The sequence below is a fragment of the Tachyglossus aculeatus genome, chromosome 3 (genome assembly GCF_015852505.1).
Source record: "Tachyglossus aculeatus isolate mTacAcu1 chromosome 3, mTacAcu1.pri, whole genome shotgun sequence".
Lineage (NCBI taxonomy): Eukaryota > Metazoa > Chordata > Mammalia > Monotremata > Tachyglossidae > Tachyglossus > Tachyglossus aculeatus.
In genome coordinates, this window is record NC_052068.1 from 87,493,832 (window position 1) to 87,521,550 (window position 27,719).

The 27,719-nt window shown below is 45.8% G+C and overlaps 1 protein-coding gene across 3 annotated transcripts in view; it reads right to left on the reverse strand.

Moving 5' to 3' along the window:
• CTIF (cap binding complex dependent translation initiation factor) overlaps positions 1-27,719 on the reverse strand; it is a 385,876-nt gene that overhangs the window by 26,238 nt on the left and 331,919 nt on the right. For all 3 annotated transcript variants that reach the window (XM_038743775.1, XM_038743777.1, XM_038743774.1), the window contains exon 10: positions 7,756-7,911. In XM_038743775.1, coding sequence (XP_038599703.1) covers positions 7,756-7,911 — 156 coding nt within the window. The remainder of the gene's footprint in view (positions 1-7,755; positions 7,912-27,719) is intronic.

The following is a 27,719-nucleotide window of genomic DNA, read 5'->3' on the forward strand; positions in this document are numbered from 1 at the left end:
TTATGGATCACTATACTAAGCACTGGAAAAAAAATACCCAAGTGACAGTAAGAACCAGTACCTGGGCTTCTAGACCTGTGTTCAACTACAGACTGATGAGTTCTTTGGACTAAAAAGTGTTCATTGAGCATGAAAGAGAGTCTTGGCATCATGCCAATATGATGAGTGCCCCATGACCACTAGCTTGTAAACTCCTCACTGGAGTGTAAGCTCCTGGAGGGCAGGGATTGTGCCTACCTACTCTTTTGTATTTTCCCAAATTTTTTGTGCAGAGCACCTTACTAAGCACTTTTTGTGGGATTTATTAAGTGCTTACTAAGTGCCAGGCACTCTGCTAAGCACTGGAGTGATACAAGATGATCAGGTTGGACAAAGTCCCTGTTTCACAAGGGGCTCACAATCTTAATCCCCATTTCACCATTGAGGTAACTGAGGCCCAGAGAAGTGAGGCAACTTACCCGAGGTCACACAGCAGGCAAGTGGCAGAGCCGGGATTAGAACCCAGGTCCTTCTGACTCCCAAACCCGTGCTCTTTCCACTAGGCCACGCTGATTCTCCGGGAGAAAGCACTGAATAAACACCACTGCTTCATGACTGACTGGACCAGAGCTGCGATTGGGCTTCTCCTCACCAACTGTTAGCCAAAACTGGTGTTGGAGTAGGGTGCCTGATTTAGAGGTGAGTGGGCAGTCCCCCTTTCCCAGTGAGTTTGAAACTGGTCTGGGGCAGCCTGTCCTGGCTAGGACTGGAGCAGTCATGACAAGGGCTGAGGAAAATGTAGGCTGGCAAAAATGCCCGTGGGGCTAGAGGTTTGGGGGAATCAATATGCAAGGCTCTACTAGAACCCTGCTGGCTGTATTTTGAGATCTGCTGTATTACAGACACTCTTGAATTGGCCACATAGGGCCCCCCTCCGCTGATCCAGCTCCAGGGGACCACCTACGCATAGCTTTAAAAAAATAAATGAAATTTCCCCCTGGAAGGCCGGGGGTGAGCATTCTGACATCTCATTCACCGCCTGACCCATTGTTTGAGGAATGGCAAGGGGCCCGGGGAGATTATTCTGGATTACTCAACAACCAGCACAAAAGTATCTTCTATGTTCAGATGGTGGTCCTCTGGACAGGGACTACAGTGCTCTAGGTAGGGAGTCAGGTAGATAACCTTTTTTTGGGGGGGAAAAGCACCTGGGCTCTGAGAGCCTCAATTTCCCCAACTGTTAAGAGGGAACTTGGGCTGCCCTCTTCCCTTTGGCACTAAATTGTAAGCTTCTTGAGGACAGGTATCATGATTACTAACTCTGTTGTACTGTAGCCTCCTGAGCGCTTAGAGAAGTGCTGTCAGGAGTAAGAGGTAAATAAATACTAGTGACTGACTGACTGGGTCCGGGAGTCAGGAGGACCTGGGTTCTAATCCCGGCTGTGCCACTTGTCTGCTGTGTGACCCTGAGTGGGTCACTTTATTTCTCTGCAGCGTGGCTCAGTAGAAAAGAGCACAGGCTTTGGAGTCAGAGGTCATGGGTTCAATTCCGGCTCTGCCACTTGTCAGCTGTGTGACTTCAGGCAAGTCACTTAACTTCTCTGGGCCTCAGTGACCTCATCTGTAAAATGGGGATTAAGACTGTGAGCCCCCCGTGGGACAACCTGATCACCTTGTAACCTTCCCAGTGCTTAGAACAGTGCTTGGCACATAGTAAGCGCTTAATAAAATGCCATCATTATTCTCTGTGTCTCAGTTACCTCATCTGCAAAATGGTGATTAAGACTGTGAGCCCCTTGTGGGACAGGGACTGTGTCCAACCAGATTTGCTTGTATCCACCCCAGCGCTTAGTATGGTGCTTGGCACATAGTAAGCGCTTAATGAATACCACAATTATTATAAAGCCAAGCAGCATGGCTCAGTGGAAAGAGCATGGGCTTGGAAGTCAGAGGTCATGGGTTTTAATCTCAGCTCTGTCACTCTTCAGCTGTATGACTTTAGGCAAGTCACTTCACATCTCTGGGCCTCAGTTCCCTCATTGGTAAAATGGGGCTTAAGACTGTAAGCCCCACGAGGGACAACCTGATTACCTTGTATCTCCCTCAGTGCTTAGAACAGTGCTTGGCACATAATAAGTGCTTAACAAATACCATCATCATTATTATTATTATTATTAGTCTCCTAGGGTGACCAGGGCAGGGAGAGGGTTGGAAATGCAGTTGGTTTGAGCAGCACCTCACACTCCTTTTCACTCTAAGAAATTCCAAAGACTCCCTACCCACACCCCCTTCACTTTACTCTTTCCAAGGTCACATTTCCCCCAGAGCAAAAACAATGCAAAGGATTGGACATGAGGGAAAAAAACCGTGGCTCACTCATTGTTGTAGGAGTCCATTTCCCTTCCGGGAGTCGCTGCCTTGCTGACCTCAGGCCTCCTCTTCTCATTAGCCAGCAGAATGGATTCTCAGCTTAGTCCACCCAATTCACTGGATGTCTATATGTCAGTATCGCCCCCCCCCCCGCCCCCGCCACCAATTTGTGCATACACCTCCCCCCACCACAAGCGTGCGAGCGTGCGCGCGCACACACACACACACACACACACACACACACACACACACAATCTGTCCCATCCAGCCATCACAGGAATGATTGAGTAAGGTGCTAACAGACTCTGGAGAGGAAGGGGACCTGAGGGTGACAGGGAAGAGGGACGGTGGGGAGGACAGGAAGGGACCTTCTTAGAGGAGGCTTCAGGAGGGGAGGGAAGAGAGATTTCCACTCCAAAGAGCACCCCACATCCCTCTTCCTCTCCCTGATTCCCTCAGTGACCTCTAACGGAGCTGCCGACGCTAAAAAGGAGACACAGGAAAAGAGATTAAGAGGCGAAATTGGCTGAGAGGCCAGGAACACTTAAGGGAGGTGGACGTTAAGGGAGGGGACTGGGGAAGGGTGGGGGGGAGGCAGGCAGGGATTTGGGGAGATGACCCAAAAGGGAAAAAGGAGAAAGGGAAAAAAGGGAGGGAAACAGGAGAGGTTGGAGAGGGAGGAGGTTAAGAGACTGAAAAGTGAGAAAAAAAGGAGAAAACAGACCCTGACTTGTTTCTGGCATAGACATGACATCACAGCACAGGATGAATAGTGCTTGACCTAATAGATGTCCAGGCAGAGCACCGGATAAGCCCCAATCTCCAGGGGTTTACACACCCAGGAGAAGGGGCAGGAAATAGCTGGGTGAGGCAGGGAGGGTGGGAACAGGGAGCAGAAAATGCTGCCAAGAGAATTGGAAAGCCCAATCAAGAGAGCCAACCTGGCCCAAATGTGAGGGCTGAAGGCATATTCACAGCTGGGGTCCAGTTCCAGGGGTAACACTACTAAGATGCCTGAGAGATGGGATAAACTGATTCCAGATCAGTTGCTGGGGAGGATCGTGGAAGCGTTTTGCCTCTTTAGTTTAGGTCAGAGGCTGCCTCCTGAATCCTCTCCCCTTGGGTCATCTAATGGAGGCTGCCAAAACTGCTTTAAAAAAGCACAAAACCAAATAACAACAACAACAAAAAAATCCCTCACCAAGGAACAGATGTTGGCCAAATCTCAGCAAAAATCCCATTTTGCTCCGGGCTTATGGCCACATCCTCTCTGAGCAACCTGGTGATGTCCCTGACCCTCAGTGTCCGGCCCGGCCCCAACCCCAGAGATTGCCTCAATCCTCTGGACTCAACGGCTAGAAATGGGACAACCTGAGTGGAACCGGAATCACAGGTGAAATGTCCCATAGGAAGACGGTGTTTGGAATCAGGGGTGCTAGGAGTCACGAGGGGCTCATCCGTTCCCTGGGGGAGAGAAACGTCTCTCTCTTTCCTACATGTTTTTATTTTGGAAATTCTTCCTGCCTCCTAAAACCGCCCCATGATTCATCCACTCCAGGGATATGACCTATAGTGGTTGATGCCTTACCCAAAGCATAGACCTGACCACTCTACCAGCTCAGCAAAACGCTCCAGGAACTAATTGAGTTTGGCTACCCTCGGGAGTTTTTCGGAATGCTTTAAAGTTGCTTTCCCAATTGAACGGCTGTCAGGATGAAAATGATCCTTTCACCATCACCAATAAAGATCATCTCCCTCTCCAAGGACCACTGATATACAGATGAAGGCATGCTGCCCTTCATGTTTGAAGATGCTGCTGAAATGGGGAGATTATATCCATTAGTCAATGCACACCTCGCTGAGGGGAAGAGGGGTAAAATACCCAGAAATAAGGGACGGGAGCTCTATCACTATTGGGGAAGAACTGGTGGAAGAACCACCTATTGTGTAGTGAACAAGCTCAGCAAGAATCCTGAACATAGATGGTAGCTGCAGACCTGATTGAAACCTATATATCCTCATACACTGTGGGGCCTTAGTGGCTAGATCACAAGCCTGGGAGTCAGAAGGACCTGGGTTCTAATCCCAGCTCCACTACTTGTCTGCTGTGTGACCTTGGGCAAGTCACTTCACTTCTCTGTGCCTCCGTTCCCTCATTTGTAAAATGGGGATTAAGACTGTGAGCTCTATGTAGTTGCAGTGAGGGGAGGGGGCAGCTCAGAGCTTGGAGGATCCTGAGTGGCAGTTGTCAATTAAGCGGTATCCTGGGGCAGTGGGGAGATGTATATTAGGATAAAGTCTCACAGCAAAAAAAATGCCCTGCTCAAGTTCACTCTTTTGGTTTTCTGCCCTCTGGGCTGAACTGACACAAAAAGTACTAGTAACAACTTATTCTTATCATTATTATTATATTTTTTAAGGGCTTATTTTGCACCAAGCACAGTCTTAAGCACTGGGATAGATACAAGGTAAACAGGTAGGACACAGTCCCTGTCCCACATGAGGTTCAGAGTCTGAGTAGCAGGGAGAGGAGGCACTGAATCCCCATTTTGCAGATGAAGAAACTGCGGTCGAGAGAAGTGAAATTACTTACCCAAGGTCATACAACAGGCAACTGGCGGAGCTGGTATTAGAATCCAGGTCCTCTGACTCCCAGGTCTGTTCTCTTTCCACTAGACCACACTCTCCTTCAGTTCCCCTACCACCTCCAACAAGACTTCCTCGATTAATCTCCCAGCCCCTTGAGCCATCATGCCATCGCCTCAGCCAAATCAAGCCACTCGAGACCTCAAACCTCTCCATCCACAGCTCTCCTGAATGTATGTATGTGTACTCAATGACTCATTTGGACCACTTTCACAAGTAATTTTATGTCTGTCTCCCCTCAAAAAGTATAAGCTTCTTGTGGGCAAGAAATATGCCACTTCGCTATTCTGTCTTTCCTAAGGGCTTAGTACAATGCCGTGCACCAAGTGGGTGCTAAATAAATACTACCTCTAGAACTGCTGTTAATGAGCCCAGGAAAGACACAGGTGGAATCTGAGAACATTTTTCAGCCTGCTGTTAGGCATGCCTTGTGCAGATGGAGACATAATCATAGACTTGGAAGTCAAAAGTACAGTGGGGAAGATTAAGGGGAGGGAGTGGAAGGGGTGATGGAAAGAAAAGGGGAGGAGAGGAAGGGGGTGGGGGGAAGAGGCATAGCCTCCGAATAATTCTCTAGTCCATTTTAAAATATTGGGGCAAAGAGGAGTGGTGATTGAAGGAGAAAGACTCCTCTGGGAGGGAGTGTTGCTAACCTTCTTCTGGGCGTGAAGAAGAAACAAGCCCACTGGGTCCTTGGGAGGGCCAGGAACTAGAATGAAATTCTTCTGAAGTCCAGGACAGGTGCCTTCCCATTAGGCTGAACATCTGACTCCTTCCAGCTTCACAAAAATTGTACTGTCTTGACCACACTTTGACATAGCTCTGCTCTTCAGTTTTAGAGCCCATCTCTTCCCTGTTTTGGACCGCAGTGGCAGAAGCGAGATAGAGGCTTGCAACCCAAGGAGATGCTGGGACTTGTACTCTTGGAGCTGAAGCATGCACTCTGCGGGCACCCAATACACATGTTCCAAACCTCAAACCAAGAAGCTTTGGGGTTTCTGGTGTAAGTCACATTCTTTGTGGGAAGGGGGCCCATTTACTCGTCCTTGGGGGAGGACTATGGACCTCAAGAATGGTCCCCTCAATCTCTAGGGACTTTCGAGAAGCTGCTCCCAGCTGTCTCAATGACAGCGGTGTCCCTGATCCCAGAATTCCTTCTGGGGACAGTGTCCACCTTGAAGCCACTGCTCTTGAAAGAAAAGCCTCAGACTGGTTGCTGGGTTGTTTTTTTTAAATGGTATTTTGTAGGTGCTTACATGTGCCAGGCACTGTACTGGGGTATATACAAGATAATCAGGTTGGACGCAGTCCCTGTCCCACATAGGGCTCACAGTCTTAATCCCCATTGTACAGATGAGGTAACTGAGGCCCAGAAAAGTAAAGTGACTTGCCCAAGGTCACACAGAAGACAAGTGGAGGAGCCAGAATTAGAATCCAGGTCTTCCGACACCCAGGCCCGTGCTGTTTCCAATAGGCCACACTGCTTCTCTACTCAATGGACCTCTTGAACTCCAGCATCTCCTTTGGAAGCAAATACAAAGAGAGGCTCTAGGGAGCAACTTCCCCTTTTCCTTTTTGGCCTCTTCCCTGACGGGGCATTGACTGCGGCCTGGGGGTCCCAGACCATGCTCCCCATTCCTACTGAACAAGAAGGAAAGCAGTTCTGTTGGTCCTCCGGCTTGCCGGATTGGGGAGGAAGGCCGCCACCTTGCTGAAAAGGCACCGGTCTCAAACCAATGCTTGACACAGGTGGCTTTTTCTGAAGGGAACTCAGCTAAACTGCGAAAAACACCTCTAAGCAATAAGTAAATGCACACAAGAGTGGAAACTGGTGGAGGGCAAAACAGTTTTCTCACTCTTGCTTTCAACAGATATTCAACAGAGGCTTGTTTCTGCACTTGTGTTCTACCTGAGGATTTATGGGGATGTGGCTTTCTCCAGATCTCTCACTTATGTTTTGAGCCCTCCTCTCTTTTATTTTCCCAAGCATATCTTTCCCCCTTTCATACTACCACACCATTTTAGAAGCTTCCTGGCCCTGATGTCTTTGCTACAATTCAGGCTGAGCTGAATGCAGAGAAGTAAAAGGATGTGTGACAGAGAGTGAGGCAGTGGGGTTGGGGGAAGGAACTGCAGGAAGGCAGGGGTATGGACTTGGAATTCAGGATGGGGGATGCGGCAGTGCCTTGAATCACAAAACTCTAGAATTGCCAGCACTTAGAACAGTGCTTTGCACATAGTAAGTGCTTAACAAATACCATCATTATTATTATTGAGGGATCATTTTGTCCATTCTCCTGCCTCTGGATTACCTACACTTTTCATAAAGCAGTGTGGCTTAGTAAAAAGAGCACAAGACTGTGAGGCAAGGGACCCAGGTTCTAATCTTGGCTCTGCCACTTACCTGCAGTGTGACTTTGGCCATGTCATTTAACTTCTCTGGACCTCAGTTTCCACAACTGCAAAATGGGGATGAAAGACCTGTTCCCCATCTCCCTTAGACTGTGAATCCCATGTGGGACCGGGACTCTGCCCGATTTGATTATCTTGCATCTACCTCGGTGCTTAGCACACGGTTCACACTTAACAAAAACCATGAAGGTCACTCTTCTTATTAAAACCTCTCCTGAGGAGATGCCACCAACAGCCCTGAATTCCAGGGCAGTGGAGACAACAGTTTACAGAACACTGAAGGGGTCAGGGAGCTGAAGAAGCTGTTAGCGTGTGTGGATCTGGCAGCAAGAGAAAGGGTGTGATTACCTCCCTGAGGCAGGTGTAGATGGGGCAGACGAGGACTCGGAAGGGCTCCCCAGTACTACTCCTCATGGTGCCAAATACTTCGCAGAGGAAGGTAATGAAGCCCAGCCAGCGCTCTACATCCTTCTGCTGCAGCTCCTCCCGCATGGTGAAGTCTTTCTGCAGAGGGGAGATAACAAACGGCACATCAGTCTACTGTCGGCGCATCAGTCTACCATTGGTGCAGAGGATGGAGGGGATGGGGGAGAGGAGGCGAGAAGAAGGGGATAAGGACGGCATAAGAAGAAGCTGAAAGTGGGAAACATGAAACAAAGAGAGTCTGTTAAAAGGGCACATGGAACAGCCCTTGAATAATTAAGGAGGGAGAAAAAACACCTGAATTTTCAAAAAGAGAAGAAGACATAGATGTTGCTCAACGCAAATATCATGACTGGTATTTCAACACAGCAAAGTCAGCCAAAAGAAATGCACCAAAGAACGTTGCCACGTTAGCTCAGAGCCTGCTCGGGGTGGGAAAACCTGGCCCAGGTCCTCAGCTCTGGAGGGGATTTTTGGATTGGAATGGTGAGGTGGGACCGGGTTCTGATTGGGTTCAATCCTGGACTGGAAGCTCACTGTGGGCAGGGAATGTGTCTACCAACTCTGATATATTGTACTCTCCCAAGCACTTAGTACTGTGCTGCACACACAGTAAGCGCTCAATAAATGCAAAGTAATTGATTGATACCAAACTGGACATGGCTGGACTCACTAATTGATGACTAGCTGCAGTCTGGGAGTGGGCCAGGTTTTGCTTCTTTGCAGCAGATTCAGAGGGAAGATCCTTCTCCTGACTTGGTCACCTATGCACTTGCATCTGGACACTTTTAGCACTTGATATTCACTCCACTTCAGACCACAGCACATATCCCTAAATTATTTTAACACGTCTCCCCCTATAGACCGCAAAATTGCTGTGGGCAGCGAATGTGTCTACCAACTCTGTTACGCTGCACTCCCAAGTGCTTAGCACAATGCTCTGCACACATTAAGCACTCAATAAATACTACCATATAATATAATATATTTCATATAATATATACAAATAATATTTGTATAATATATATAATAAATACTCAATAAATAGAATCTAGGGCCCTGTTTTAGAGAAATCTAGAATACTCAACTGGCACCCAATAAATACCATTGCTTGATTGATAAAACAGTCTTATTTCTTTGAGTGCCAGTAGAGTATTCTAAAATTCTCTAAAACAGGGCCCTAGATTCTAGGCCTTAGAGAAGCAGCATGGCCTAGTGAATAGAGCATGAGCTTTGGAGTCAGAAGGACTTGGTTTCTAATCGCAGCTCCTCCACTTGTCTGCTTTGTGTCCTTGGGCAAGTCACTTCACTTCTCTGTGCCTCAGTTACCTCATCTGCAAAATAGGGACTAAGCTTGTGAGCTCCATGTGGGACATGGACTATGTCCAACCTGATTAGCTTATATCTACCTTAGTGCTTAGTACAGTATATGGCACACAGTAAGTGCTTAACAAATACCATTAAAACATGCAAGTAGTGTGGGCAAGAATTCTCCACCCCATGGAAGGGGATACTGGCCCATGGAGGGGAAACAGTACTTTCACCTCCATGGACTTTATGGTACTCCAGCACCTCATCTCAGCGCCTTTATCTACATGCTTTCATCTCTGGCTGCCCTCAAGAATGTGCTCTCTAACCCGGTCAGTCAAGCTTACTTGTCATCCCCGTGCACATGACTTGGTCTCCCTAATCTCTGGGCCATTTAATAATAATATGATAATTATGGCATTTGTTAAGTGCTTACAATGTGCCAGGAACTGTTCTAAGCGCTGAGGTGGTACAAGAAAATCAGTTTGGACACAGTCCCTGTCCCATATGGGGCTCACGATCTTAATCAATGTCATTCCCTCCATCTGATCCCACTGGCTCCACCCCATTCCTCCCCATCAAACCACACTCATAATTTCACATAAACATTCAGGACTGATCTCCTTCAAGCCTTGCAGGACAACCTCACCTGGCTCCAGAGATGTTAAGAACTGGCCCTCTATCTGCCCTTTATCTTGCCCCCATCTCTGAATATTTCCCTTTTTTCAATTATATATCTTTGCATGTTGTTCAAGCTGGCTATGTCTAATAATAATAATTTTGGTATTTGTTAAGTGCTTTCTATGTGTCAAGCATTTTTTTAAGCCCCGGGTTAGAGATAAGAAAATCATGTTAGACACAGTCCCTGTCCAATATGGGGCTTCCAATCTAAATAGGAAGGTGAACAGGTATTGAATCACCATTTTACAGATGAGGAAACTGAGGCACAGAGAAGTTAAATGACATGCCCGAGATCACACAGCAGGCAAGTGGCAGAGCCAGGATTAGAACATAGGTCCTGTGACTCCCAAGCCTCAACTCTTTCCAGTAGCTATGTCTACTATTATTCTAAACTAGCACTATTCAGCTTATTTACACACTCCTTAGCATTTACAAATATATGTTGACTCAATTATTTATGGTTGTCTCCCCTGTTAGAATGTAAGCTCCTTGTGTGCAGAGAACATGTTAATTCTTTATTTCACACTTTCCAAGTGCCTAGTAAAGTGGGTAATGCACCAAGTGGATGTTCAATAATTGCTATTACTACTATAATAATGATAATAATAGTGGTATTTATTAAGCACTTACCAAGTGCCAAATACTCTGCTAAATGTTGGGGTAAACACAAAATCATCAGATAGGACACAGTCCCTGTCCCATGTAGGGCTCACAATCTAAGGAGAAGGGAGAACAGGTATTTTATTCCTACTTTTCAGGTGAAGAAACTGAGGCCTAAAAAAGTTAAAGACTTGCACAAGGTCACACAGCAGGCAATTAGTAGAACCAGGGGTAGAATCCAGGTCCCCTGAGTCTTTGTCCTATTATCTTTCCACAAGGCCACACCATACCTATATACATCCAAAATGTTCACTGAAGCTCCTTGCGGGTAGGGACACCCATAACATCTCTGTAAGGTCCTGGAAGATACGTATTATTATCCCCATTTAATATATGGGGAAGCGACTCCCAGAGGGACACAAAGTTAATCAGCACTGGAGTCAGAACTGACATCACAGGCCTTCTGCCACTAGACTAGGGAAACTGGACACTAGTAGCACCCCTGCTTCCACCAGGAATCCATGGCTGTTGTCTGGACATAACAAGATTTGGTAGCCAGGCTATTAAAAGCCAGGTATTTTGCTACAGGGCCTCATTTGGAGCAGACTCCCTCTCAGAAACTCTCCAAATCCTATGACAACTATTTACAACTCAGGTTTCTAACTAAAAATATTTATTGACATATTGCTATTTCCTCTGTTTGACCACATCAATGCACTCTGAAAGCCATTCAATGTCTCAGGTTTCCCGAGGCATTCTGGGAAAGCCTTAGCTGCTGTGGATAACCACAAGAGAACTGGCACAGTGGCAAACAAAGCAAAGCCAAAAACATCTCCATACAAGCATGAGAAAAACACACAATAATAACGCTCATTGACTCATCTCTTTTGAGAGAAGCTAGGCAGTAAATTACAAGCTTCATCTTATAACTTTGAAAATTTCTTCAAGTAGGTAGCCCCACACCATCCTTGCCCACCAATCAAGCTGGAATTCCTTATTACCCAAATCCCCCAAACCCAAATCCCCAAAAGGATAGGGCTTCTGCTATCTTGAAACTTCCAAGTACCAACAAGAGATTTCCATTCATAGTAAGCAATTATTACAGCAGATCATTGTGAAATTATTCTGGGATGAGGGATGTGTAATGAGATGAGTGAAGAGATTCATGTAAAGAGATGCCTTATATTGCCCTTGGTATGAAATACAAACCCAGTCAGTATTCAGAAACCTCTCATACCTTAATGGGTAGGAGCTAAGTAAGCAGTCTTTGATGGCTCAATAGAGGACAGACTATTGGGATGGATGGATAGATGGATAGATGGTTGGATGGTCTCTTCAGAGTGGTATTGTTACTGTTCATGGATAATAATGAGTTTTTTTGTATTGGTGGCTCTGAGAAGACTTTGCTGTTAGTCCCGGGCCACTTCCATTCATGAGTTGGTGGAAGCAACTTCTGTAACTCAGCTGATTTTCTCCGATTCCTCTTGCCTCTGCTGGTTCCACTGAACTCAAAACAGGTTGTATTCTGAATTTGGTCATTTAATCAACTCTTGATTTATTGAGACAGGTTCTCCTATGACCCATATTATATATGATTTATTTCTATTATTGTCTCTCTCCCCTTCTATTCTGTAAATACACTGTGGGAGGGGAACAGGTCTTCCAACTCTGTTGTATTGTACCCTCCCAAATGCTTAGTACAGTGCTCTGCACTTAGTAAACATTCAATAAATACCACTGATAATGATAATGATGTGGGGGTTACATTATTGCAAACACTTGGATTGAGGAAAACTCAGACTGTAGTATTCACTCGTTCTGACACCACACACTTGCACACAACTCCTACTATGAGCCCCTTGCAGGACAGGGACTGTGGCCAAACTAATTCACTTGTACCTACACCAGAGCTTAGAACAGTGTTTGACACATTGTAGGCACTTAACAAATACAACACCCCCCCGCAAAACTGTTTCTTCTGATATCACTCTACCCAAAGAGGCTTGCACTATCTGACAAAGGTTCCGTAAATTTCTGAATGACGCTCTAGTCACGACGCATAGTGAAAGCACGTGCGTTTTGGCAGAAGTGCGTACACTCCTCAGTTTGCTCTGGTGAGGGTGGAATGATCTTTGAAGCCCTTACATACTGTATGACTTTTCTTCTCTTGGCTTAAAATGTCAGTACTCTTGTACAATGGATGCGAAGGATGTATGGTAAAGATGCCATTAAAGCACCTAGACTGCAGACTGTAGATTTTAGACCATAAACTCATTGAGGGTAGGGAATGTACCTACCAACTTTGTTATATTGTACCCTTCCAAGCACTTAGTACAGTGCTCTGCCTACAGCAGGTGCTCAATACATACAACTGATTGATTAAAGCAGACCAAACATAAAACTAGGAAATGAAAAAAATGCTCATTCTCTTCCAACCCATTGTTTTTTTCCTAGGGGTTTAAATTTGCAACCTTTCTATATGCACTGCTTTTGGGTTTTGGTTTCCCTGTCTCTCTTTCCCTCCCGCAGCATGTTTATTCAAAAAACCTTAGTTTAGGAATGCATAATCTTCTCTTCCTCTGGTGAGAGTCTTCCCACTGGGTCTCTCCATGAATAGTGAGTATGATGATATTTCAAAAGGGCTGAAACAGTCCAACTGTCGAAATCCTTCTAAAAACCGCCACTGACCTTCCATGATATAAAGAGACAGTTGGAAGATGCTGTAATCCATTGAAATCTGATCTTGCCGATGAAATGATGAGTATTCATGCTGTATTTGCAATGAATCCCTCCTACTGACACATACAAAATTGGCCGTCTGCCTGTAGTTTTGAGTTCTGAATTGCTGATAGCACCACACAACAGGCAGAAGGGCACCAGGAAGAAAGGAAAAGAGATTTTATTTTGAAAAAAAATTGACTGATGAAGTGTTCTAATAATAATAATAATTGTTGTATTTGTTAAGTGCTTATTAAATATTAAGCACTGTTCTAAGCACTGGGGAAGATACAAGATAATCAGGGCAGATACAGTTCTGTCCCACATGAGGCTCACAAGCTTATCAATCAATCATACTTACTGAGCGCTGATTGTGTTCAGACCACTGTATTAAGTGCTTGAGACAGAGTACAATTCAACAGAGCTGGTAGACATGTTCCTTACCCAACAATGAGCTTACAGTCTAAGTAGGAAGGAAAACAAGAATTGAATCCGCATTTTACAGATGAGGTAACCGAGGCACAGAGAAGTTTAGAACAGTGTTTAGCACATAGTAAGCACTTAACAAATACCATAATTATTAAATAGCTTATCAAAGGTCACAAGCAGGCATGTGGAGGAGCTGCAATTAAAACCCAGGTCCTCTGACTCTCAGGGGCATACTCTTTCCACGAGACCATGCTGCTCCTATTAACCTATTAACCTCCTCCAGGAGGCCTTCCCAGACTGAGCCCCCTCTTTCCTCTCCCCCTCCTCCTCCTCCCCATCCCCCCGCCTTACCTCCTTCCCCTCCCCACAGCACCTGTATATATGTATATATGTTTGTACGTATTTATTACTCTATTTATTTATTTTATTTGTACGTATTTATTCTATTTATTTTATTTTGTTAGTATGTTTCGTTTTGTTGTCTGTCTCCCTCTTCTAGACTGTGAGCCCACTGTTGGGTAGGCACCGTCTCTATATGTTGCCAACTTGTACTTCCCAAGCGCTTAGTACAGTGCTCTGCACACAGTAAGCGCTCAATAAATACGATTGAATGAATGAATGAATGAACCTAGGTCAGAAAGTTTTGTTTTACTTTTCAATGGTATTTATTAAGCACTTACTATGTGTCAAACACTGTTTTAAGCGCTGGGGTAGATACAAGTTAACTAGGTTGGATACAGTCCCTGTCCTGCATAGGGCTCTGGTTTAAGGTTAGTAGGGGAGGATCCAGGGATTGCTTGTAATTTTTCTGATGGCGGTGAGTAGGGAGGCAATGAGTGTGGAATGCTTCACTGGTGATTTTTACTCATCTTATGTGCTGTTCCCCATGAGAATTTCAGGAGTACCAGTAAGAACAGAGTGAAACAGTGAAACAGAGATGTGACATGGTCTAGTGGTTAGAGCATGGGCCTAGGAGTCAGAAGGACTTGAGTTCTAATCCTGACTCTGCCATTTGCCAGTTAGTGACCTTCAGCAAGTAGCTTAACTTCTCTGTGCCTTGTTACTTCATTTGAAAAATGGGGATTAAGACTGTGAGCCCTGTGTGGGACGGAGGCTGTATCCAGCCTAATTAGCTTGTATCTACCTCAACGCTGAGTACAGTGCCTGGCACATAGTAAGCACTTAACAAACAGTAAGAAAAGATATTCAAATAGCTGGGAAACAGCGTGGAGTAGTGGAAAAAAAATGGACCTAAGGAGTCTGAGGATCTGGATTCCAAACCCTGCTTTGCTACTCCCCTGCTGTGTGTTCACTGAATGAGTCACTTAACTTCTCTGTGCCTCCGTTTCTTCAACTGTAAAATGGGGAATTCAATACCTGTTCTCCCTGCTGCTTAGACTGGGAACCCCATGTGGGAAAGGGACCATGTCTGACCTGATTAAGTTGTATCTTCCCCATGGTAAGCGTTCAACAAATACCATTAAAAAAAAGGCACATAACCTGTTAGGGCATAATGGCTACTAAAGAATAGCTGTCTGGGCCCTTCCTTTACCAAAACGCAGGAAGCATGGTTTGCTGACTCTGGTCCGGAAATGAGAACGAAGGTGTCTGAGTTCTCTTTGGGTTCTGCCACTGACTTTCCAAATTCAGCTAGGAAGGGAGATCAGAAAGTTCTGGGCATCTGTAACTGGGTGACCAGCCATCTCCACTCTCCTGCCATCCCCTTGATGATACGACCTGTAGAACAGAGCACCAGAGAACGGGCAGCCTGTAAATTGCACGCCTAGGGCTTTGGGTGGTTTTCAAAACAGCTAAAAGCCTTACTTGACTCCAGTGGGATTCCTTCTAGGAATTGGGCTTGTGGCCCTGGCGAGGTTTACATGACTGCCTTGGCCTAAGTCCACTTACCCCTTCATTTCTCGGTGGTGCTGTACTTTTATGCCTGCGGATTTTAAGGCAGAAGCATGCTCTACTGCCACTCACCAATCTCTGAGGCTCTTACCCTCATCATCTCTTGCTGGTTATTACTATGAAGCAGCATGGCCTAGTGGATAGAGCATGGGCCTGAGAGTCAGAAGGTCCTGGGTTCTAATCCTGCTCTGCCATTTGTCTGTTGGACAAGTCACTTAACTTCTCTGTGCTTCAGTTACCTCGCTTGTAAAATGGGGATTAAGATTGTGAGCCCCACATGAGACAGGGATTGTATCCAACCCGATTTGCTTGTATCCACCCCAGCGCTTAATATGGTGCTTGGCATACAGTGAGAACTTAAATACCACCTTTATTACTATGGCTTTGCATGTAGTTCCTAAAGTCTCCGAACTTAGATTCATTCGTTCAAACATATTTATTGAGTGCTTACTGTATGCAGAGCACTGTACTAAGAGCTTGGGAGAGTACAACGGTAAACAAACACATTCCCTGCTCACAATGAGCTTACACTCTAAGGAGGGGAGAGAAGACATCAATACAGATAAATAAATTACAGATATGTACATAAGTGCTGGGTGTCCAGGAGAGGGGAAGACCCAAGGGAGCAAGTCAGGGTGACAAAGAAGGGAATGGGAGAATCAATCAATCAATCAATCAATCATATTTATTGAGCGCTTACTGTGTGCAGAGCACTGTACTAAGCGCTTGGGAAGTACAAGTTGGCAACATATAGAGACAGTCCCTACCCAACAGTGGGCTCACAGTCTAAAAGGGGGAGGCAAAGAACAAAACCAAACATACCAGCAAAATAAAATAAATAGAATAGATATGTACAAGTAAAATAAATAAATAGAGTAATAAATATGTACAAACATATCTACATATATACAGGTGCTGTGGGGAAGGGATGGAGAGGGGGACGAGGGGGAGAGGAAGGAAGGGGCTCAGTCTGGGAAGGCCTCCCGGAGGAGGTGAGCTCTCAGCAGGGCCTTGAAGGGAGGAAGAGAGCGAGCTTGGCGGATGGGCAGAGGGATTGGGGGCATTCCAGGCCCGGGGGTCGATGGCGGGACAGGCGAGAGCGAGGTACGGCGAGGACTTCACTTCACTGGGCCTCAGTTACCTCCTCTGTAAAATGGGTATTAATCAATCAATCAATCAGTCGTATTGAGCGCTTACTGTGTCTATGTTGCCAACTTGTGCTTCCCAAGCGCTTAGCCCAGTGCTCTGCACACAGTAAGCGCTCAATCAATACGATTGATTGATTGATGGATGGGGGGGAGGAGGGGGGATGGTCGGTTCCCTCCCCGTCCGCCAGGGGGCGCCCGCCTGCATTTAAGTGCATATTATGTTTCAAGCACTGTTCTAAGCACTGGGGTAGACAAGTTGATCAAGCTCACTGTGGGCAGGGAATGTGTACTCTCCCAAGTGCTTAGGACAGTGCTTTGCCCATGGTAAGTGCTCAATAAATACGAATGAGTGAAGGTTGGTCACAGTTCCTGTCCCACATGAGGCTCACAGTCAAGTAGGAGAACAGGTTTTGAATCCCCATTTTGGGGTTGAGGAAAGTGAGGCACAGAGAATTTACGTGACTTGTGGAGCTGGGATTAGAACCCAAGTCTTTCCGACACCCAGGCTCATGTGCTTTCCAATAGGCCACACTGCTTCACCACTGTCTAGATTTCAAAACATCAAGAGAATGCCAGATGGCCCAAGCAGCAATAAGGAATTAGATAAACAACTTCTGAGACCTTGCTTTAAATGACCAGCTCGTTCTGTTTCAAACTGTCCCAAAGAGTGATTTAAGAAATAGATTATTACATAGGTGAAATAGAAATACACGATTTAGAGTTTTGCAGAAAACCCCTTGAAATATTCATGAAAAGAAGAGTTTTATTTTGGAGCTTCAAGAATGACTCAACCTGGAAACAAAGTAGACCAAAAGTTTGGAACTTTGACAGAGATGCATTCTTCAAAAATAAATTTAGAAATGTGTAGGCTTAAAATTCTGCAATTTTAATTATAATGAGTTTCTCATCTTTTACTGAGTTGTCTCCCAAGATGTTTACAGGACAAGACATGAACAACAACAGTCAAGGGGAAGCTGAATGAACATACATACATACACACATGTTTTCCCTCCTTCTTAGACTGTGAGCCCTGTGTGAGACAGGGGCTGTATCCAATCTGATTATCTTGTATCTTCCCAGGGTTTTTAACAGTGCTTGGCACATACTAATAATAATAATAATAATAATAATTGTGGTATTTGTTAAATGCTTACTATGTGCCAGACACTGGAATAAGCACTGGGGTGGATACAAGCAAATTGGGTTGGACACAGGCCCTGTTGGGGCTCACAGTCTCAATCCCCATTTTACAGATGAGGTAACTGAGACACAGAGAAGTGAAATGACTTGCCCAGGTTCACAGAGCAGACAAGTGTCAGAGCCGGAATTAGAACCCATCACCTTCTGATTCCCAGGCCCGTGCTCTATGCTTTGGAAATGCCATCATTATTATTACCGATAACAACAATACACAGACACATACATGCAATCGCACCTCCTCCCATGGCCCAAGTTAAAGTGAAAGGACAAAATAAGAAGAGAGATCAAGTGTTGAGGAGGTGGAGGGCCCCAGAGGGAAGATCACTGAGGTGGCAGCAGTTTCAGAGGTAAAAACTCTCACGGTCAGAGTGAGAAGAATGTGCCAAAGGATGATTGGGCTGGGCAGAGGGAGCGGAAAGGGGAAATCAGGAGACAACCCCCAGCATAGGGCTAAGGGAAGGCCAAGGATCAAAATGAACAAACACCCGTCATTGAGTCAAATCTGCACTGGCCCTAAACAGATCATCCCTTGACTTCGGACACCTTCCCTTTCACCCACCGGCAGTGACCAACTCAGGGGCCCTCATCCAGGTAAGCCTTGCAGGGCACCTGAAAACATCACCTCATTTCCATCAGCCAGGTCCCCTCCACACCCCTGGTCAGGATACCTTTTTTTATGGTATTTGTTAAGTGCTCTCTTCATGCCAATTCAATTCTATTCAATTGTATTTATTGAGTGCTTACTATGTGTACAGCACTGTACTAAGCATTTAGGAGAGAACAATATAATAACAGACACATTTCCTGCCCACAACGAGCTTACAGTCTAGAGGGGGCAGCTATTAATAGAAACAAATAAACAAATAAATAAACTAAGGATATGTACATAAGTGCTGAGGGGCTGGGAAGGGGGATGAATAAAGGGAGCAAGTCAGGGTGACGCAGAAGGGAGCTGGAGAAGAGGAAAGGAGGGCTTAGTCAGGGAAGGCCTCTTGGAGAGATGTGCCTTCATTAAGGGTTTGAAGCAGCGGGGGATGGGGAGAGAGTAATTGTATGTCAGATATAAGGAGGGAGAGCATTCCAAGCCAGAGGAAGGACATAGGCAAGTGGTCGGTGGCGAGATAGATGAGATCGAGGTACCATGAGAAGGTTAGCAGGCCAGGCACTGTACTAAGCGATGGAGTAGATACAAGGTAATTGGGTTGGACAGTCCCTGCCCGACATGGGGCTCGTATTCGTAAATCCCATTATTCAGATGAAGTAACTGAGGAACTGAGAAATTAAGTGACCCGCCTGAGGTCACACAGCAAACAAGTATTCTGATGGTATTGACACCTATCTACTTATTTTTGTTGTCTGTCTCCCCCTTCCAGACTGTGAGCCCATTGTTTGGTAGGGACCATCTTTATATGTTGCCGATTTGTACTTCCCAAGAGCTTAGTACAGTGCTCTGCACACAGTAAGCCCTCAATAAATATGATTGAATGAATGGTGGAGCAGGGATTAGAACCCAGGACAGAGATCTGTGCTGCTTGGGGTTGGGGTAACAAGCGGGAGTTCTTCCTGGCTAATAGCTTGGGAGACCTAGCAAGTAAAGCACCTGGGTTTACTCTCTTCCACACACCATCCAGCCAAGAGCTAAGAAGACACCCTGAGAGAAACCAGCGGTGGGAAAGTAAAGCCAAGTCCTCCTTTCCCGCTCTGGTCTGGTTCTCTGGACTGAATGCCTCCTTCCTAATAATAACAATTATAATAATAATAATAATAACTGTAGTATTTGCTAAGCACTTACTGTGTGCCATGAACTATACTAAGTGCTCGGGTGGACACAAGCAAATAAGATTGGACACAGTCCCTGTCTCACATGAGGCTTGCAGTCTTAATCCCCATTTTACAGATGAGGTAACTGAAGCACAGTGAAGTGACTTGCCCAAGGTCACACAGCCAATGACCGTCAGAGTCGGGATTGGAACCCATGACCTGCAAGCCAGGGAGGGACCGGCACTGAATGGGGCAGGAAGAGATGGCCAGATGGATGGCTCTGGCCATCCCAGCAGTCCCGGCTCCACCAATTGTCAGTTGTGTGACTTTGGGCATTAACTTCTCTGTGCCTCAGTTACCTCATTTATAAAATGGGGATGAAGACTGTGAGCCCCATGTGGGACAATCTGATCCTCTTGTAACCTCCCCAGCTCTTAGAACAGTGCTTTGCACATAGCGCTTAACAAATGCCATTATTATTATTATTATTATTATTATTATGGCGGTCAATCTTAGAGCCTACACTGCAGACTGAGAAGAGGGGGAGGCACTGCACAACTGGGCTACAGCTGCACCAAGCGTCAGAGCGGCTGGATGACGGAAGGATGCTAGACAGTGTGGACTAGTGGAAAGAGCTCAGGCCTTGGAGTCCGAGGACCTGGGTTCTAATCACTGCCCAGTCCTGCCTTCTGCCTGGGCAAGTCACTTAACTTCTCTGTCTCAGACTCCTCTTCTGTAAAACAGGGATTAGATACCTGTTCTCTCCCTCCTCCCCCACTCTTTTTTAGGGTATTCATTAAGCACTTATTAGATGCCAGGCCCTGTACTAAGCACAGGGGTAGACACAAGGTAATCAGGTTGGACACAGTCATTGCCTCACAAGGGGCTCACAGTCTTAATTCCCACTTCAGAGATGAGGTAGCCTAGAAATAAAGTGACTTGCCAAAGGTCACACAACAGACAAGTGGGGGAGCCTGGTCCTTTTGACTCCCAGGCCTGTGCTCTATCCACTAAGCCACACGGCTTCTTGTTCTTCCCTTTTAGACTGTGAGACTCAAGTAGGACAGGGTCTGTATCTGACAGAGATTGCTTATCTTACATCTTATATCTACCCCAGTGTTTAGTACAGTGCTAGAACCTAGTAAGGACTTAAAAAACACCACCATAAATATACCCATCGAACAGCTTGTCTAGAACCATCATGAGCCTGCCGCTGGGTAGGGACCGTCTCTACATGTTGCCAACTTGTACTTCCCAAGCGCTTAGTACAGTGCTCTGCACACAGTAAGCACTCAATAAATATAATTGAATGAATGAATGAATGAATCCATGGAGCAGAAAGCAGTGACCAAAAGCCAATCAAGATACTAAATCCATCTCCCTGCTTCTAGACTCTGAGCTCCTTATGGGCTGGGATTATCACTCTCTACTGTTGTATTGTACTTTTCCAAGCACTTAGTACAGCGCTTTGCACACAATAAGCACTTAAAAAATATGACTGATTGATTAAATCCCCACAGGGCCACCAAGCAAGCCATCCCCTCCCACAGGACTCCGAAGAGGAAAGAAAGACCTGTAAATCACACAAGGATGGAGAATGACAGGAGAAAGAACTCCAATTTTTTAATGGTATTTGTTAAGCACTTACTATGTGCCAGGCACTGTATTAAGTGCTGGGGTACATACTAGCTGATCAGGTTGGACACAGTCCCTGTCCCACATAGGGCTCACAGTCCCATTTTACAGATGAGGTAACTGACACACAAAGAAGTTAGGTGACTTGCCCAACGTCAGGTAGCAGGCAAGTAGAGGGGCTGGGATCAGAACCGAGATCCTTCTGAGTTCCAGGCCCATGCTCTATCCCATAGACCATGTTGCTTCTCTAATTCAGACATCATACCCGGCACGCTCTAAAATGTCTTCAAAAATTTTCTGAGGCTGCAGAGGCCACTTACCTGGCATGCCTTCCCCATTCTTTGACTGGGCTTTGAACTGAATCCTTACTAAAAAAAATTCTCTCCCTCCCCCTCCTGTCCACAACCCTCAAGGTCACAATTCAATTTGACAACTGAAAACAGGATAAGTGACCGTGCTGTCTGTCCTCTGTGCATAAATATTCCAGACTTCACTACTTATACCACTACCTATTTCGTGTCCTAAAATCCAAAATTATGGTGAAAGAAGTGAGCCCTTCTTTGCCATACACAAAACCCCAGCCTGTTAAAAATAAACTTTAGGCTCTATAGCTGACAGCCCTGTGCTTAGGTTGTGATGTCAGTGCCATGAGCAAATTATCTTTCATCAGTTTGACTATATTTTTAAATACGAACAGCTTAACACTACTTATTTGGTGATGCTTTGGACAACAGATAATTCAAGTGCAGTTACCAGATGACATTGACAAATACCTCCGCCTCCAATACCCACAGATGAAAATAAAATGTGTTCACGCATTGGTCTGATGGTGGTGTAACTGCAGGAAACCAGGGGAAGAAATCATGTGTAACACATCTTCCCCAGCCCAGCCGTTACAGCCTCAGGAAGCCTAGAAAAAGAACAGAGGGGTTTTGCCCAAATGTTAACCAACAGCTATCACAATCCTGGCCCTCTGGAGAACAAAATCCCCTTTTCCAGTGATGGAAAGTGATGAGGTCCGGGAATCACGTTATGCTTGTGACCATCGTGCTAACCTCCCTTTTTCTTTCTCGTAGAGCCTAAGGATTTTGGAGACGATCCTCTCGACACTCCCTAGGGTATAGTTTTCAAATATGTCTCCTGGACAGTTCTGAGGTAGATGCCCAAATAGCCAGCCATGGGCAAAGATACTGATTTTCATGGTTCTCACTGGACCATCCACTCTCCTGGTTCAAAGGGGTGAACCCAGGTGGGCACTGGGTGGGTAGGCAGAGGGGATTGTGGGGCTTAGTTAAAGGAAGAGAGAGAGAGAGAAAGAGAGAGAAAAAGAGAGAGAGAGAGTCTCCCCCATGTCACCCACAGACTGTGTTTCTTTTTAATGGTATTTGTTAAGCACTTACTATGTGCCAAGCACTGTTCTAAATGCTGAAGGAGATACAGGTTAATTAGCTATGGCACAGTTCCCATACCAACATGGGTCACACAGTCTAAGTAGGAAGGAGAACGGGTACTGAACCCCCATTTTACAGCTGAGGAATCTTAGGTACAGAGAAGTTAAATGACATCCCTAGATCACATGGCACACAAGTGGCAGACCCAGGATTAGAACCTTGGTCCTTTGAGTTCCAGGCCTGAACTCTACCCACTAGGCCATGCTGCTTCCCAGCTTCAGACAGTGTCTGCTCTGCAATGTATCTACCCCAGCACTTAGCACAGTGCTTGGCACACATTAATCACTGAACAAATACCACCATTACTGTTACTATTATTATTATTAATAACATAGGCTCAGAAAGCTTTGAGGAAAGGCAGGGCTCTGGGTAGAGCAACAGAACTAGGTTGAGAAAGGGGACTCAGGAGGGCTGTAAGTGTGGGGACCCGGAGAGACAACTTCAGGAAACACGGGTGCACACAAGCTATAACCACAGCAAAATCATCTTTGTAAACTACCGCCCTAGAGTCAAGGACCCGTATATAAAACTATATGAAGCACGGAAACACTTGCCCTCGCAAAAGCAGCTGACTGATCCTTGCTTACAAACACAAAATACCAGATCCCTCCTACCTATCCCGACCCGGGGGAAATCTGCCCCAAAGTGGGCAGCTGAACTGTAAGAAAGGAAGCAGAATCCCAATGGGTCACTCTCCTTCCTTGCTTCCACTGGGCTTAGGCTGATCCAGGTCTCTGTCTTGAAAATGAATGGAAGGTAATTCGTTCATTCAATTCAATCATATTTATTGAGCGCTTCCTGTGTGTAAAGCACTGTACTAAGGACTTAAGGTAATCTACCTGATCGCTGAGAGAGCCTGCCCAGTTCCAGCCCTGCTTGCCATACTTCAGCTAATAGCTGCTCAAAGAAAGGCTAAAATCTATGGGGGGAAGGGGAGAATACAGTGATCAGTCAATTAATCAGTCAACTACATATACTGAATGGTTACTCTGTGCAGAGCACTGTCCTAGCACAGTAAGGAGTGATTGCTGGGAATGCCCTGGAAGACTGATGCCAATCCCAGGAAGGACTTGGAAACATCTGGAATCATGAGCCCAGGATCACCAATCAGAATGGCAGGCAAATGATCTTCAATGCATTTGTGGCTAGAGATCTATCGTATGGGGAAAGGGCAGCTTTTCTCTGTAAGATTTTCAGAATATACATGCATAATAAAATAACTGGCTTGATTTTACAAACTCCTGAAACACAGTTTTCTTCCACGGGAAGATGAGGTGAGGCCCAGAGAAGCAGGCCTACTGTAATCTTCTATCTGTACTGTCTCTCAAGAGCTTAGATAGTGCATAATAGGTGCTCAATAGCAATTAATAATAATTATGATAATAATAATAACGATGATGATGATAGTTGGTAAGTGCTTATTATGTGGCAAGCAGCATAATAAGCACTGGGGTAGATGCAATATAATCAGATAGGTTACAGTATGTGCCCCACATGAGGCTCACCATCTAAGGGGGAAGGAAAGTTGGGATCTTATCCCCATTTTACAGATAAGCAAACTGAGATAAAGAGAAGTGAAGAGTTTTGCCCAATATGGCAGAGCAGGCAAATAGCAGGGCTGGGATTGGAATCCAGGTCTTCTGACTCCCAGTTCTGTGCTCTTTTCACTAGGCCTCACTACTCTTCCATTACTGACTGATTGGAAAACTTCATAACTTTGCTCTTGCAACCCAAGAGTTTAAGACAGGCCTTGAAGAGGAACTCACTGTCACAGAGATCCGTGTCATTCTGATATCTTCACTGAATGGCGGCACTGGGCTCTACCAGGTGGCTTAAATTCTGGCTATCCCATGGGAGGCGGCATAAATAAATAGCTCTTACAGTCTCTTGACTGTAAGCTCATTGTGGGAGAGGAATGTGTCTATCAACTCTGTTATAGTGTACTCTCCCAAGAGCTTAGTACAGTACTCTGCACACAGAATGCACTCAATAAATACGATTGATGGATTGATTGTTGAGGGCTATCTGGAACTCCTGAACTTGGAATAGGATGAAGCCCAAACATTAGGTCTGGAAGTGACCTCCTGAGAGCATCTAGGGTTACGCAGCTCTGCTCAACTCTGAAACTTGGCTGCTACATGACCTTGGGCATGTCACTGCACTTCTCTGGGTCTTAGTTCCCTTGTCTGTAAATCGGGGATGAAGTACCTGTTCTCTCTTCCCCCTTAGACTGTGAGTCCCAAGTGAGACAGGGCCTGTGTCCTATTTAATCATCTTTTATCTACCTCAGTGCTTAGCACAAAGTGTTTAACATATGTGGAGTTACAATTATTCCTAATGATCCCTTAAATGTCGTGGACATGTGCAACTACCCTATTTCCTTTTTAATTCTTAGAAAAGAGATTTCCCATTCTCCCTTGATACCTAAGCAATTGCCATTATTTTAAATGTGAAAATCTCCATACGCATTATTAAAATATGCTGATTTCAAGAATTTCTGGATGTCTAAGTATTTGCCAAACTACCTTAGTTTGCCAAAACCAAACAATATCAAATCGTCCCACTTGGAGTTTGGTTTCAAGGCCTGAGAGTCTAGGCCTCAGGCCACTTTTATTCTGGCTGTATCCACCGACCATTCTCCACAACACCATCTCCATCAAACCCATCAATCATTAGTGCTTATCAGTCGATCAATGGTACTTATTGAGTGTTTACAGTGTGCAGAGCACTGTACTAAGTGCTTGGGAGACTACAACAGAGTTGGTAGACTAGTTACGTGCCCTGCCCAGAACAAACTTACAGTCTAGAAGGGGGAGTTTATTAAGTGCTTAGGTTGTGCAGAGCACTGTACTAAACCCCATAATCTAGGATGGGTGTCGGTTCCCTTTCAGATGTGATTCACAGTGACTCATGAACCCAACCTTGCAAAAAGCCACTCGCCCAGGGGTGAATACGGATTTACAGCAGGAGAGAAGAGAAAGCTGATGTCAGACATTCTGTTCCCTTAAATTCTTCCTAGCAGAAGAGTGGGCTGGCAAAACACATTTCATGGGCTGGTAAAATGTTTGCACTTATTTGCAAGGATTTCCTAAGTCCTTTGGGAGATTGGTTGCGACCAGAAGAAACTTCCAACCTGCCTCCATCGCTGGCTCATCTGAGCCTGGCACGGGCCAATGTTTTGGACACGACATTTTCTTGGTGGAGTCTGTGGGAAGTTCTTGGGTGGACATTTTGGGTCTGACAACAAGCGGTTTAGGAATGACTCAGAGAAGGAGAGTGACTCAAGAACACGGAGTGGTATAAAAATGAGGATTAGTTAAAACAAGGCTAGTTTTAAAAAATAGTGAAGGGGCCCTCGGAGAGCACAGGTTAGAACCTGTTGCTACGTAAACACGTCACTCTTCTTGCAGCTATTCTGTTTACTGAAATATTGTCATGGAGGCAGGAAACATTTTGTCAGAAATACTGTGCACAGAATATAGTGGGCGCTAAATACCTCATCTTATTGGCAAGGTACTCCAGAGGTCGGAGCCTTAAATGGCCGTGGGGAAAAGGTCTGGGTTATATAAAGCTGCCCGGGGCAAAGATAGCGGCACTCACTGGAGGCGCGGCCCTGCCCAGCCGCAGTTTCACTTCCCGATGGCCCTAAAATTAGATGCGATGTATTTCAGATGAAAAAAGGAATCCAGTTGAGAAAGTCAACGATTTGGTGTAAAAAGAACCCCATGGTTTGCCCTGGAGGCTGATGGCCCTGGCCCAGGGATTCCGCTCCTTTCCTGGTTCTCTAGCCCACTTATGGATGGTCTTGGGGTTGGGCAGCCCAAGCTTTGGTCTCCCCAGAAATAAAGCAAGGGCAATGGCAACCAGGGGGCGGGGGTGGGAGAGAAGTCTAAATTAACTCATTCATGCCTGTCCTGGGGATTAACTCCTTGGTGACATCAAGGCCTCTGAAGCCCCCCAGAGCAAGGCAGGGGATAAATATTATCGTTATTATCATTCGCCAAACAAGCTCATGCATAAAGAATGCTTCTAAAGGAATTTATTTTTAATGTAGCAAATACCGAGGCGGTGACTCTGGACAAGGCTACGGGCACCCACCACTTGGGGCTATTTTGTAGCCTTCCCAAACAAGGCACTAATCTGCTCGGCAATAAAAAGGAAAGGATGAATTAAATTACCTTTTTCAGCAGGGACCTATACAACCCAGGAATATGAGGCTCCAGCCCATGGCCCTTGCCCCGAGGGGAGAGAGATGCCCAATGGTGAGAGCTGCCGGAGAGCCAGCTCAGGTGACTCAGCTGCTATCTGGTCATTCCATCGGAAGGATGCAAACCTCACACTAGACTGTTCGGCAGGGTTTAGGGAGTGGACATTCAGAGCCTTAAAACAATAACAACAACACAATGCACATTGAGCTTCCACCCTCCCTAACCTGCATGCAAATCGGGGGTGGGGAAGGTGAGTCGGGCTGATCTCGCAGGCCCAAAGAGAAGCCGCGTGGCTGAGTGGAAAGAGCATGGGCTTTGGAGACAGAGGTCAAGGGTTCAAATCCCGGATCCGCCAATTGTCAGCTGTGCGACTTTGGGCAAGTCACTTAACTTCTCTGTGCCTCAGTTCCCTCATCTGCAAAATGGGGATTAAGACTGTGAGCCTCACGTGGGACAACCTGATCACCCTGTATCCCCCAGCACTTAGAACAGTGCTTTGCACATAGTAAGTGCTTAACAAATACCATTATTATTATTATTATTATTATTATTATGTGTGGTGGGAAGGCAGCACTACACAATCTCCCTAGGCAACTTGGAACTGTGCTTCCATGAGACTACTGGAGAACTGGGCTAGAGGGCCTACTGCTGAAGCTGAGAGGGACCCATGCAGGTCAACTGGTCCACCCTCTGGCCTCCAGGCAAGTGAATATGGCCCAACCACCCAGATCATGTGGTTGTCGGTTCTTTTCTAAATAGAAGATCTCTGGAGCATTCTTTGGTAAGCCGAGTAGCCCGTTTAATCCACCTAGCACTCAAGATGATTTTAGCTAGGGTCT